General features: G+C 37.4%; 1 protein-coding gene across 2 annotated transcripts in view; it reads right to left on the reverse strand.

The window, feature by feature from the left end:
* The window catches only part of ANO3 (anoctamin 3), a gene marked incomplete at its 5' end in the record, with an annotated part of 271,220 nt that overhangs the window by 14,911 nt on the left and 243,024 nt on the right, over positions 1-13,285 (reverse strand). For both annotated transcript variants that reach the window (XM_080815458.1, XM_080815459.1), the window contains 5 exons: positions 1,075-1,227; positions 2,090-2,223; positions 4,808-4,905; positions 10,896-10,953; positions 11,710-11,821. In XM_080815458.1, coding sequence (XP_080671584.1) covers positions 1,075-1,227; positions 2,090-2,223; positions 4,808-4,905; positions 10,896-10,953; positions 11,710-11,821 — 555 coding nt within the window. The remainder of the gene's footprint in view (positions 1-1,074; positions 1,228-2,089; positions 2,224-4,807; positions 4,906-10,895; positions 10,954-11,709; positions 11,822-13,285) is intronic.

Raw genomic sequence — 13,285 nt, forward strand, 5'->3', positions numbered from 1 at the left:
CCCTGCCTACTTGTGATCTCTATCTCTCTCTGTCAAATAAATAAACAAGATCTTAAAAAAATAAACAAATAAATAAAATATAAAATAATAAGTAAAACACTGTGAAAAATCAGTTCTAAAGGACCTTTCTAATATGCCATAAATAATAACAACTATAAGAGAGATATATCAATGTGATTATGTACACATTTTAAAAGATTATTCATGATGGAGTAAAAGATTAAAAACCAGTCTTTAAAATGTTTGCGACATATAAATCAAAGGTGAATATTCCGTACATAGAGATAAAGATGACCAAATCAGATATTATAGCCTAAGGTTATAAATAGTTAGTAAAGCAGAAATATAAATATATTTAATCTTATAATTATAAAAATGTAAGGAAACATTTTTATAATTATATAATTTATAATTTATTATTTTTATAATAATATTTTATATTTTATATTTTTATAATTATATAATTTATAATTTTCCTTCCTTAGATTATTGAGGACAGAACAACAATTAAAAATACTTTATTACACTTGTTATGAGTATAAATTGGCATATTTCTGGAGAACACAATGAGAAATTTTAAATGTAAAAATGTAAAAAATGTAAAAAAAAAATTAAGTGTACATGCTCTTTGACAAAGGAGTTCCACTCGAGATTATCTTGAGGAAATAATCTAAGTATGTAAGAAGATGTATGTTCACCTCAGTGTTGCTTATAATAGAAAAAAACTGGAGCAATGTAAGCATCTCTAGTTAAGGGAATGATTTTTTAGAAACGTCATAAAACGTGCCATAGAAATTTGTGGAGTAACTATAAAGAATGAAGCAGAGCTATGTTTATTAACATGGAAAAACATATATGAGATCATTTTTAGTGACAAACAAGTTCACGAAATAGCATGTTTAGTGTAAAATACTCTCAACTAAGTTAGTTTTCATTTCGTGATTTTGTTAATCAAAGCTGCTCAGTTTTGTTATAGTTGGAAGGGAGCCCCAAGAATGGAAACCCACACAGTGCTGAGATCAAGGCTCTTCTTGGCCTCAGCAATGCAAAAGCCATTTGATTTCTGCACCTTACCTATGTCAGTTGCTCGAGCCGGCAGAGGCCTCCGCCACTGGGTGACAAATTTGTATGCGTCCAGCCTGATCTCAATGATATTGTTCAACAACGCCAAAAGAGGGGCCAGGGGGAAAGCCGCAACAAAGATGGTGGTAAAACCAAACTGCAAAACTGTGAAGGGAGAGTGCTGCAAAATTAGTAACATAAACCATATTGTTTCTTAAATGCTTTCTTTGTGCCCACTGAGGGGCTTCCCATAAAATATCTTTAGTCCTTTCAATATCCCTACAAGGTAGATATGCTATCATATTTTGCTGTTGAGATAACTATAGCTCATATGTGTGAAGTAAGCTTGCCAAAGCGTGGATAGCAAAAAATGTTAAAACCTGCATTTAAACTTTGATCTCAATGGATTGAAAGTCTCTGTGCTTTCCATCACTCCACCAGGCGGCACGAAGGAAGAGCAAATAAAAAAGTCGAAGAGGAGGCCTTGAAGAAAATCTCTATGGGACCCAAGACACCTAATCTTGTCCTTTCTTTTTATAGAGGAGAAGACTTTAAAGGCCAGAGAAAGAGCAAACGTGTAGACAACACACAAAGATTTTAACAGTTGGAGTGAGAATCGGGCTTCTCAAAGAAGCTAAACTCACACCATGTCTGTGCAAAGGTTTATTGCAAGAAATAATCATCGCTTTATTTGAGCAGGGTGGTGTATTTTTGATACAGGAATGGGTTCTGATTTATTTTGTTCCTTTAAAAATACCTGCACTAAAGGTATATGTTCTACTATGAGAAAACTCTCCATTCTGGTCAAATGTGACGGCTGACAAAGGATAGAATTTGTGAGCCTTTCCAGGACGTTGTTTTAATACCTTCTCTAGTTATGTTGAGATAAAGGTACAGAGGTATTTTAGAACGCTTGGGGTTGGAAAGGAGAGAGATGGTTTTCTCTCTTGAACCAAAGCCTGTGTGAAGGAAAAAAACAAAACCGTACCAAAAGGCCAAATAGCTGCGTAGAAGTTTCTCTCCTTACCCATTTCTAAATACTCATCCATCAGTCCATGAATATTCATGGGCTGCAGGTTCCAATCATTTTCCCACTGAGGAATCGATGCATCTTGTATTCCCCGCTTGATTTTATGTCGTGACCACCAGTTCTGGATCAACCTACATCACAGAGCAGACAAGGGGCTTTTGAGCTCTTATAAGCATATGGTGAACAATTTATAGTGTAATAAGAAAAGAGAGATAACCACTACCCTGGGAGTACACTAAGCATTTCTGGGAACTGGGGGTATTTGCATGGTCTCAACTTCCAAGTTTAGGAGGCAGGAATAGGCTTCAGCCTTCTTTGACCTTGCACACATCTACCTTTGATTCTGGGAATTAATTCCCCCCCCCACACTTACATGCTTCCTGATACTTAATAGACAAACATCCATTTGTAGGATTCCTTCCCTCTACCCCCTCAACCTCTATATGCACTTAAACTTCTTTGTTGCCTGTTATGATTACATCTGAGCCATTCATTACTCATAACCCAAAATCTTCTGGACTGTGCTCTCTGAACATGAGTAAAATCATGTTCCATACCAAATAACTGAGCCCTAGATAAGGTTTCAAGAGATATATGTTCTCGTCCCCACCCTACAATGCACTAGCTGTGTGACTTTTAGTAAGTCTATTTATCTCTGTGGTTTATGAAGATGAAGGCTTTGAGTATTAACAATTACATTCTGCTACTATAGTGAACAATAATTTACGGCAATGGATCTATGCCTCGGTCCATTTAAAAGACTTGGAACAGAATTAACAACACTATTTCCCTAGCTTAGGGGCAGTCTTGAAATTATGTGACTCTGAAATACCCCATCGTGGGGACTTCTGGGCAATTACTTATTTTAAGAGTTAGATGAACATTACCTCCAGAATGAAGTGAATCCCAAAATGAATCCCAACTCTCAATATTAATTAATCATGGACCTAGAACTCAGTGGGTGTTGGAAGACCAACCATAGACCAAAACGTCAGGTAGTCAGTTCCTCATGTATGTCCCATGGAGGTTGCCTCTGGGGCCTCATGAAGATGCAAAAGGGGCTGGGGGCTGAGATCGAGGCAGGCCTGCTTGGCTTAATTTTATTTACTTTAGCCTACTGAAGATTTTACTTTAAAAAAGAGAACTGAGTTATAAATGTTTCAAAATTATTGCTTTACTGACTGGTCCACTCCTGTTGGATTCAGAAAAACACCAACAGGATGTCCCTTACCATGCATGGTACATTAGGGACCTGATATACACAATCCAGGCTGACCACATGGGCAAGGTCATGCTGAAAATGTGCTCTCCAAGGTGCATGCTATGTACAGAAGCACACAGACAACGGCAACAACAAGAATCATTCTCAATACTATAATGACGACTACGCCATCTTGATGGTGCTTATGAAGCTATTTCATTCACAGCACGTCAGATCCTATGGTGGGAACTTGCTACCTAATCTCCTCAGCTATTTTCAAGTGATGTTCCCAAATCCTGTGTCTCAAACAGATGAGCCAGGGATAGGAAGGGATACAAACAATGGGCTGGGCTCCCCACTCCCTCATCCCTATGCTCTCTTCATTTACAAGAGATTTATTTTTTCTGTTTTGAATATTGAGGATCTGTATAAAAGTTTCTTCAAAAAAGTGTTCTGTCATTTACCGATGAGGTTTAAAGATCACTGGGCATTTCTTGTAATCTCCTCCCTTATCTTATAAATAAGAAAAATAATCTCACAGATAGGTCAAGGAAATTACAAGCATCTTCATTTAGCAAGGGGCAGAGAAGGAATGTGAACCAGGTCTCTGTGATTTCCTAGTCCCAGCTCTAAGACTGCCTGTAACTTACCACAATAGTTTATGGCAGATTTCAGGGTAAATATCACTTCTCCAGCCCTAAGGTCTCTGCTCTGGAATGTCCTGACACCGTTTGTCGGCCAACAAGGAGAAAGAATCACGGCATAATCAGATGACTAAGCCTAAGCTATTTATATCATCAATTAGAAATTCCTCAAAATAGTCACGCTTTTAACCTTGGTTAGACCTCAAAGCTACCATCAGACACTGTTTTACACAAACTGTATTTCAGTGTATTTGGAAGAGTAATCTATGTTATTAGATGTTAGAAGTAGTTATTCAACACTCTTCATGTCAGCATTTCACAGACTGTTAAATCCCATTGAAAGGGATAAAACAGAATGCTGTTGTTTTGTGAAATCAATCCTGTTCTAATGACTTTTTTTTTTTATGTAATAAAGAGTAGAAGGCCTCCTCATCTAGAAATTTATCTTTGTTTTATTCTTTTTTAAGAGGGGGAGCATAAATGGAGGTTGTCTTTGTTAAACAATGACAACCTTGGTCTTTTGATGGCCGGAAGAACCCAGAAACGTATTCTTCTCCTCAAGAATCTACACTGTCAATAGTGATTTAAGAATAGCAACAAACATCTTAATGTGTTGAACAGAGTACCAGGTGCTCGACACCCACTATTTCCTTTAATCCTCACGAGTGTTTTCTCAAGGCACATATAGCCATTGATCCTCTTAAAGATGTGAAGACTGAGGCTCAGAAAGGTCAACGAACTCACACATGGCCACTAATTTAGTGAGCAGAAGAGTAGGAATTGCAGGCCCCAATTCTTAAGAACTAGTCCCACTACTTCTGTCTTTTTTTGGAACTATATATAAGGTACTTTTAAAAATCAAGTGCTCACGGGTATCCCAGTTCCATGAAGTTGTTCCATATTTGCTTCAAAAACATGATAACGCCCATCTGGAGGCAGAGGTCTATCAAACAGCCACTGGGATGACACTGAAACACAGCGACAAAAATGGTCTTGCTCTCGGTTGGTTACACTTCCCCACCTTCACACTGTACAGCCAATTCTAAAGCTAGCTACACAATCTCAGTGCATCAAGAAAATAAAAACAAGGAAGAAATAACATGTGTAAGGACACCTGATAGGGAAGTTTCCAGTAATTAGAGTGGAATATTGATTGGAATTATAACAGCAATAAAACCAAATCTTTTTATTATTTAAATTCAATTAGCCAACATATAATACATCCTTAGTTTCAGATGTAGTGTTCAATAATTCATCAGTTGCCTAAAACACCCAGTGCTCATCATATCACAAGCCCTCCTTAATGCCCATCATGCAGTTACCCCATCCCCCCACCCATCTCCCCTCTAGCAACCCTGTTTGTTTCTTAGAGTTAAAAGTCATGGTTGGTTTGTCTCCCTCTTTATTACTTCCCATTCAGTTTTCCCTCCCTTCACCTATGACCCTCTGTGTTGTTTCTCATATTCCACATATAACACATCTATCTTTTAATGAGCACTTACTATCTGCCAAGCTGTGTGTTAGGCATGGTCCCATTTAATGAGTGCTCTGGAATACTGTGTATCTATTAACAATCAGGAGACAGAAGAATGTTTGTTTATAATATGTTCCTCTAAAATAACTTTTTGACACAGAATAATTTTAAATGTGTAGAAAATTTGCAAGGAAAGTACAGAGAATGCCCATACACACTTCAGCCAATACCCTCCACTGTCCCTTATATTATCAAGGTGTATTTGTCAAAGCTGAGAAACCAACATTATCTGATGTTTTCGTGTGTTTAGACTGTGTCTATGTGTTTTGAAAATGGAGGGAGATCACAGACGTAAATTTCACCACATCCCTTCAGAAGTTATATGATAGCCACAGACATCACTAGTGACATAATCTTCATCTGTGCTTGGTACACTGTTTGCCAGGTATTTCTACTGTAAAGTTATCCGTTTTTCCTTTTCCCTATTATTTTCTGAAGTGAATTAAATCTAGCCTATTCTTCTTCTTCTTCTTCTTTTTTTTTAGATTTTATTTATTTATTTGACACACAGAGATCACAAGCAGGCAGAGGCAGGCAGAGAGAGAGAGAGGAGGAAGCAGGCTCCCTGCCGAGCAGAGAGCCTGATGTGGGGCTCGATCCTAGGATCCCGGGATCATGACCTCAGCCGAAGGCAGAGGCTTTAACCCACGGAGCCACCCAGGCGCCCCAAATCTAGCCTATTCTAAAGATAGAAGTCACATGTTAAGGGCTATATCCTGGAGAGGGAATACCTACCTATACTAGAATGTATTTTTAAATGATAAAAACATGCCACAGAATGCCTTGTCAGTATGATCTCAATTTTGCCTTCCTTGTGCTCCTCTGCTTTTTCGGATGTCCAAAAATTGTTAGAATTAGAAACCCCCCAAAACAAAAATGTGATTACAATGAAAATTGCAAATGACATGTTTTGCTTGAAAACTTTGTACTGTAGAAGATAAAGCGTGGGTCTGTTTCTTTACAAATGGGTTCGTGTCCTCCTCATAAGAATAATAGTCACTAGAGCTTTGATCCACAGTTTCTATTTCTATCATATTGGTACCAGTGGGACTTCAAAGGGAACAGATAATTAGGACATGAAGAGCCTGGTTTTCCGGTTCCAGCCCAGTAATTTAAAACTCCCTAAACTGAGTCAGAGAGAGAGAGAGAGAAGCTTGCCAGTGGTAATTTTTATTGTGTAGAGAAGTCTCCATTCTCCCATTTAAGCATGCCTCCTTTTTCTAGGATGAATTTAGGACGCCCTGAGTTCTGCCACATATATATGATAAGTGGGTTCCATAGAATATCTGACACAGAATAATTACTAAGCTACAGAGGCATACATCACAGCTGTAAGATGAAACTCTTCATTTTTATAGAGAGACTGAAAGATGTAAATTAACATGTTTAAGGTCATACAATGTTGACTGCTGACATGGAATTGAAAGCCTTGGTCTCCTGCACCCCAATCCTCTGCTCTTGTACATAAAGCTAAAGATGAATTCTATTTATCCAATATGTTTATTGCCTTGAAGGGCTGGTTTACCAAAGCATATTATTATGTAGAAAGAGAAAAAAAAAAAGACCATTATTGAACCATGTGATTGGCTCATTCTCTACAATCGTAGGCCAAAGTGGGGAGGCTGACGACAGGCAATTTATAATTTTGTTGAAATTGAGACTTCATGGCTTGGTGATTTATAGGGCAGAGAAAGGGATCCAATAGTTTTTGTGGATCTGCCCTCCTCAAATAATGATTCTCTTGAGCAAAATCCAGTCCTTCAATACTCTAAAATTCATTTGGTAAGACAACCTATACTTAGAATAAGTAAAAGGGAATGGATGGGTGTGTGGGACACCCAGGCTTCCATTCCCATTGCACACCCAAAATCATATGACTGTGGACAACCCACAGCTGAGTGCCTTCACATATTTTTCTCATTGGCTCCTTCTGAGAACCTCCTAAGATGGGTGTTGGTATCTCCATTTTGGAGATGATGAAGCCAAGTGGCAGATAGGACTATCAGATTCTGATACTGATATTCTTTTCACAGGAACTATGTTTACTCTAAATTCGATTTACATGTGCAAGTCAGCAACCATTCGGCAATCTCTTATCAAAATCAATTTCCTTTATGTTCTCAGTTTTGCCTCTATGCTATCCCAATGGTGACTGGAAAGCACGGTGTTCAAAGTGCAGCCTCTGATGCTGGGTTGGCTGAATCTAACTGATGACTTCATCAATTTATAAGTATGTTTCTATAATTGTAGCAAATTATATAACTTGTCTAAATTTCTGTTTCTTCATCTGCAAGATGAGTATAATAGTAGAATTTTTGCATTAACATATGTAGAGCAGTTAGGAAAAATTGCTGGAAGGTGCTGGCATATAGTAAGCACTGATTAAATATTAATCATTATTAACATGTTTATATAGATTTACATAAAATATTTATGTGAGATATTACATACAGTATAGTATGAGGAAAACTCAGTATAGCTAGTTCATAAATGTTTTAAATAAAATTGATGTTCATTTTGCTTTCTTTATAATGGCTATCATTATTTGTGCCAGGGATTATATTTTATTTTTTTAAAGATTTTATTTATTTATTTGACAGAGATAGAGAGAGCTAGAGAGCATGGCGCTGGGGGGTGGGTGGTAGGGGCTGGGGTATGGCAGAGGAAGAAAGAGAAGCAGGTTCCCCTCTGAGCAGGCAGCCTGATGCAGGGCTCAATCCCAGGATCCTGAGATCATGACCTGAGCTGAAGGCAGATGCTTAACTGACTGAGCCACCCAGGCGCCCCTGTGCCAGGGATTTTACATGCATGATCCCAATTCTACCAGTCCTACTGAGATAGTTACTCCTATCACAGTTTACAAAAGACCTAGAGATATAAAGATTTGGGTGGGGCAGAATTAGAATGCAGACTGTCAGACTCCAATACACAATACTTACTACATAACATGGTTATGTTCTTCTCTTTGGGACTATCAACATCATCAAGAAAGGAAAGGGACTTTTTCATTTGTATACCCCATATTACCCAGCAGAGGCCTAGAATGGAGTATGTGTCAAAAATGCTTGTTGCATGATTGAATTCTGAGGATCAATTTTTATCTTCCATTATGTATATTTATGTCTACAATTCTAGAATTTCTAGGGTCTATCAAAAACCCCCATGTTTCATTTCACTGATTTTTTTTTTCCAAAAAAAAATAATCTTTTGGGAAAATATGGCCATTGTGTATGCCATATATATTGTGGAAAATGTCTAGGATGGTTATGAAACATTTTTCCTGACACCAGTATTGGAACAATTTCCCTGGGACTTCCAAAGAAGAAACATGACTTCCAATAATCTTACCCTTAAGAGTAAAAATATCCAATTAAACAAAAGTATTGGTGATAGCAGTTTCTAAAATGGCATCAATATGCATGTCCACCTGCCTGTTCACCACACTACCCTTGCTAATTCCAGTCGAACATTCCTGATAAAAGTTAAGCTTTGGGTCCCAAACCAAGTACATGAAAGCCTTTTAGCAGATATAGTCAGACTTGTGGGCTATGAGTGAAAACTGCAAGTTTGACTGGGGACTTTCTGAAGGTCCTCATCTGTTCTTGTCTAAGAGGATAATACTTAGGTGGTTGTGGAGACAGAGCATTGATAACTATCAGTTACAATCTATACAGTGCCTTCCAAAGTCCAGGGGTTGTGCTAATTGTGTTATGCATATTATCTCCTATCTATAAACAACTTGCAACCTGAGTATTACTACTGCTAGTTTACAGATGAGGAAACAGATATTCAGAGGGATTAACTTAAGGGCAAAGAATTAACAAGCAGCAAGGTTAGCAGGTGAGCTCAGGTTTCTATGATGGAAAGCATGTTATTAGGAAGTTTTAGGCTTTCTCCATGTATTTCAATCAACTAGAAGGCTCTATGGAGACAATATCAACGAGGACTCTCCTGGGTTTGGGGGAAATTTTTAGGTAGAGACTGGAAATACCTCTTTTCTCAGGGAAACTTCTCTTAGCTTCTTTATAAATTATGACCTCTTACTAATATCAGCACATATTAAATTGGATTTTACGTTAGAATAATCAAAAAGATTTTGAACTACAGGAGCAATAAACAACCTGACCAATGAGATTGAACAGAGTCCAGAAGTAGACATGATTTCAAGATGTAGAATGATAAATCAATGATAAATATCCAATCAATGATAAATCTTGAAATCTTATTTTGCCGAATGATAAAAAAATGTATTATTAGTTAAATATGTGACTGCCAGCTGAGGTGGGGGGAGAATCTTGATTACTCTTTACACAAAAATGAATTTCCGATGCACCAAAGATGTTAATATTTTTTCTTAAAAATTGGTGAAAAGTACAAGCGTGAGGGTTTTTTTAAATTTATGGAATGAAAAACACATTTTTCGCATGATATAAATGCCTGAAGTCATCAATAGCAGTGATATTTTAAATGAAAAATGCTATAGAGTTTTTTTTTTAATTATCAAAACAAAATTAAGACAAACAAGAAAACGAGAAATATTATCTGCAGCAAATTTGTAAGGTTAGAGCCTAATGTTACTAGTTTACAATTTTTAGGACAGAGAAATTTTTATAATTTTTATAATTTTTAAGACCGAGAAAAACAGTCTAATAGAAATGAGCAAGGATAGTACATACACACAGAAACAGAAAATATCCAACAACATATGAAAAATACTCTTCATCTCGCTCAAAATTAAAGGATCTGAAATCAAAAGGAGGTGTCTTTTAGATGTTATATTGGTGAAAATTAAAATGTTTCAGTTGGCAAAAGTCTGAGGAAGTAGGCTCATAGACTACAGATAGGAGCTTGCATTTTGGAGTACCGTATGTCTGTCTCAGTGACAATATACAATCTGTTTAACCCTGTGCTCTAGCAATACTAGACCTTTTGTTTCCATGACATACATATTAAAAAATTAACTAAAAAACCCTATAGGACTTGGAAGATATAGATCTGCATGTTTATAGATTGGTGTTTCAAATAAGATGTCTTTTAGATGAAGTTTTCCAGCTTAAAAGGAACCTAACATATTTAAAAGGTTAAAACCCATGGAATAGATTATAATAATTCCTCCAAAGTGAGAAGTCCTTGGATTTAAATTTCTGAGCTTTGTGAATGGAGGAAATGGGTTTGATAGAAAATTAAAGAGCTGAGGTCAGGATTTGGGGGTTTAACCTTTAAGATCACAACTTTTTTTTTGTTTTAAAGATGTAGTTCCTTCCTTTTTAAACCCATAATAACTGTCTACAAAAAATGTGTCCTCAGCATGCCTGAAATTCCATATAGCCACCTTCTCTCTCTCTCCTTCCCCCCACTTCCCTCCCATGGTCATTGGCCCATATCCACACCCAGGCCCACATCCACCCTTACAAGGTTACTTACTTCCTCCAGTCTCCACCGGTTAAAGAGTTTATTGTAATTTCCTGGGTGGCCTACAAATCTGTAAAAAGCCATTTTAATTCATTAGCATTTATGTGGGGTTAACTGAAGAACATCTACTAATGCATGGGTAGGTAGACATAAATGTTCACTGGTGCATCTTGTCCCCAGACTGCAGACTTTGGCCATGCTGATACATCAAAGTACCTGACTTAAAAAGGAAAAAGTGGTGTATGAATTCAATTCTCATCCCCAATGGGGTGAGAAAGTCCAGACAAAACAACCGAAGGAAATTTTCCACTTTCACTTGTAGATCTTTAATGTTTTGCTGACCTAGCTAATGAATATTAATGTAATGTTCTGAGTTGTTTAGTTTAAAATGGTTCTAGCTTTAGTATGTTTCCATGGCATTGGCTGGAGCATTAAGCATAGTTTATTTAATATGCTTCCATTATGTAGGAAACATAGGAAAAAATGTTGACATGATAGGTAGAAGTTTCCACACTAAGGAACTGTAACCTAGGGTTGTACAAAAATCATTTCCTATTTAACAATATCATTATCATGATCAGATAATCATAATCCAACCAAAGTACAGTACACGCGCTTTGTTTCTTTCTTTACGCCTGCTTTAATTGGTGGTAGCACCTTGGAGCCCTGGACTTAGAAGTCTTTTGATGGAAAACACAAGGGAAGGCTCAGTAGCAGTTTTCCAAGGCCGGGGACAAGGATTCAACACCTCTATTAACAAATTGGCGATGGAACTGTTGGCAGTCTTTTTCACCCTGCAAAGATGATGTACATAAAGCTGACTTACCTCCCCAGAAAGAAAGCAATATAGAAGATAGAACTATTTAAATTAACAAACTGGAAGAGGAACATCTTCAAAGCAAAGCTGTTTTCCCACTCAGATTCTGTTCGAGGATATTCTAAAAGGAAAACAGGGTGTGTTTACATAAAGGAGGTGAATAACAAGAAATATGGAGATAGAATCAGAAGCCCCACATTTCTGTTCTGGTTCAGCCATTTACTAGTTCTATGAGGCACTCGGTGTCTCTGGTGTCTCTGTCTCAGTGTCTTTGAATTGCAAAACGTGAATGTTGTGCACACATAGTTGATAAAAGGATCCAATGATACAATCTTCAGACGTCCCCCACAACTACAAAAATAGGATGCCTGTTATTAATAATATCTAAAGGTTGTCATTTGGAAGTAACCATGTACATTGGATCAGTCCTGCACTCAAACTGCCTATGCTTCAATAAGGACTAAACTGTCCACAGAGTATTTTGAAGAGTGGATATTTTGTGCAGACTGAAGTAGAATGGTAAAGAGGAAAGAGAGCTACCTCAGTCATAGAAGCTGGGCTCCTATCTCAACTTTATACCTAATTTTCTGGTAATCTCAAGTTAATCTCTCTACATTTTTTTTTGCGAGCAGTTTTAACATTTATGAAACAAGGAGTTTAGACAAGGTAATTTCAAGAACTTGTCTACTCTCACATCTCATGTTTCTATGACTCTTTTTTTTTTTTAAGATTGTATTTATTTGACAGACAGAGATCACAAGTAGGCAGAGAGGCAGACAGGGAGAGAGAGGTGGGGGGAAGCAGGCTCCCCACCGAGCAGAGACCCCCAATGCGGGGCTCTATCCCAGGACTCTGGGATCATGACCTGAGCCGAAGGCAGAGGCTTTAACCCACTGAGCCACCCAGACATCCCTGTTTCTATGACTCTTAAAACAAAATGATGCAAGGGACTGAATTAAGATGGCAGTGTGGACTGCAGCCTCTGCTCCCATCCAGTATCCAAAAATGATAGAAGATCTTTATGCACAGCTAATGTATATTTTCATATAATTAAAGAATTCAAGGAAGATAGAAAACAGATGGGATCTGATTTAAGGAAAAGGTTGCCCAAAATCGGTGCATGATCCAGTAACAGAATAGGAACAGGTCCTGGAGGATTCCAAGCCCAACTACGATATGTGACAGAAGTGACAGGGCTCTGTGGCACATCCCCAAGGATGACTGGTGGGTGGGTACTCATGAGAGCAGCCAGGAGAGCCCATATACCCTCAGGGTTTTAGTGGGTTGTAATTTCACTATTGTTTTCATTCTAAACAGTTTGTGAACTCAGCACAAAACTTATCTGGAAATGAGAATACGGATTTTTAAAAAATCCCCATTGTGTAATTTGTTTTTGGATCTCCATTTCTGATTTTATTGCATCATGATCCACAAGTGTTCCTGTGTGATTTCTTCTTTGGAGCAAGAAAGTTGTTTTCATTTGTGGTCAGATTACTTGGATATATTTTGTCTATGTATTAAGTGTTTGGAAAGAATATATATATAGTCTTTGGTAAGCATACTGTTTATATATATTTAAAGAGAA

This window comes from Martes martes, assembly GCF_963455335.1.
Source record: "Martes martes genome assembly, chromosome: 10".
Classification (NCBI taxonomy): domain Eukaryota; kingdom Metazoa; phylum Chordata; class Mammalia; order Carnivora; family Mustelidae; genus Martes; species Martes martes.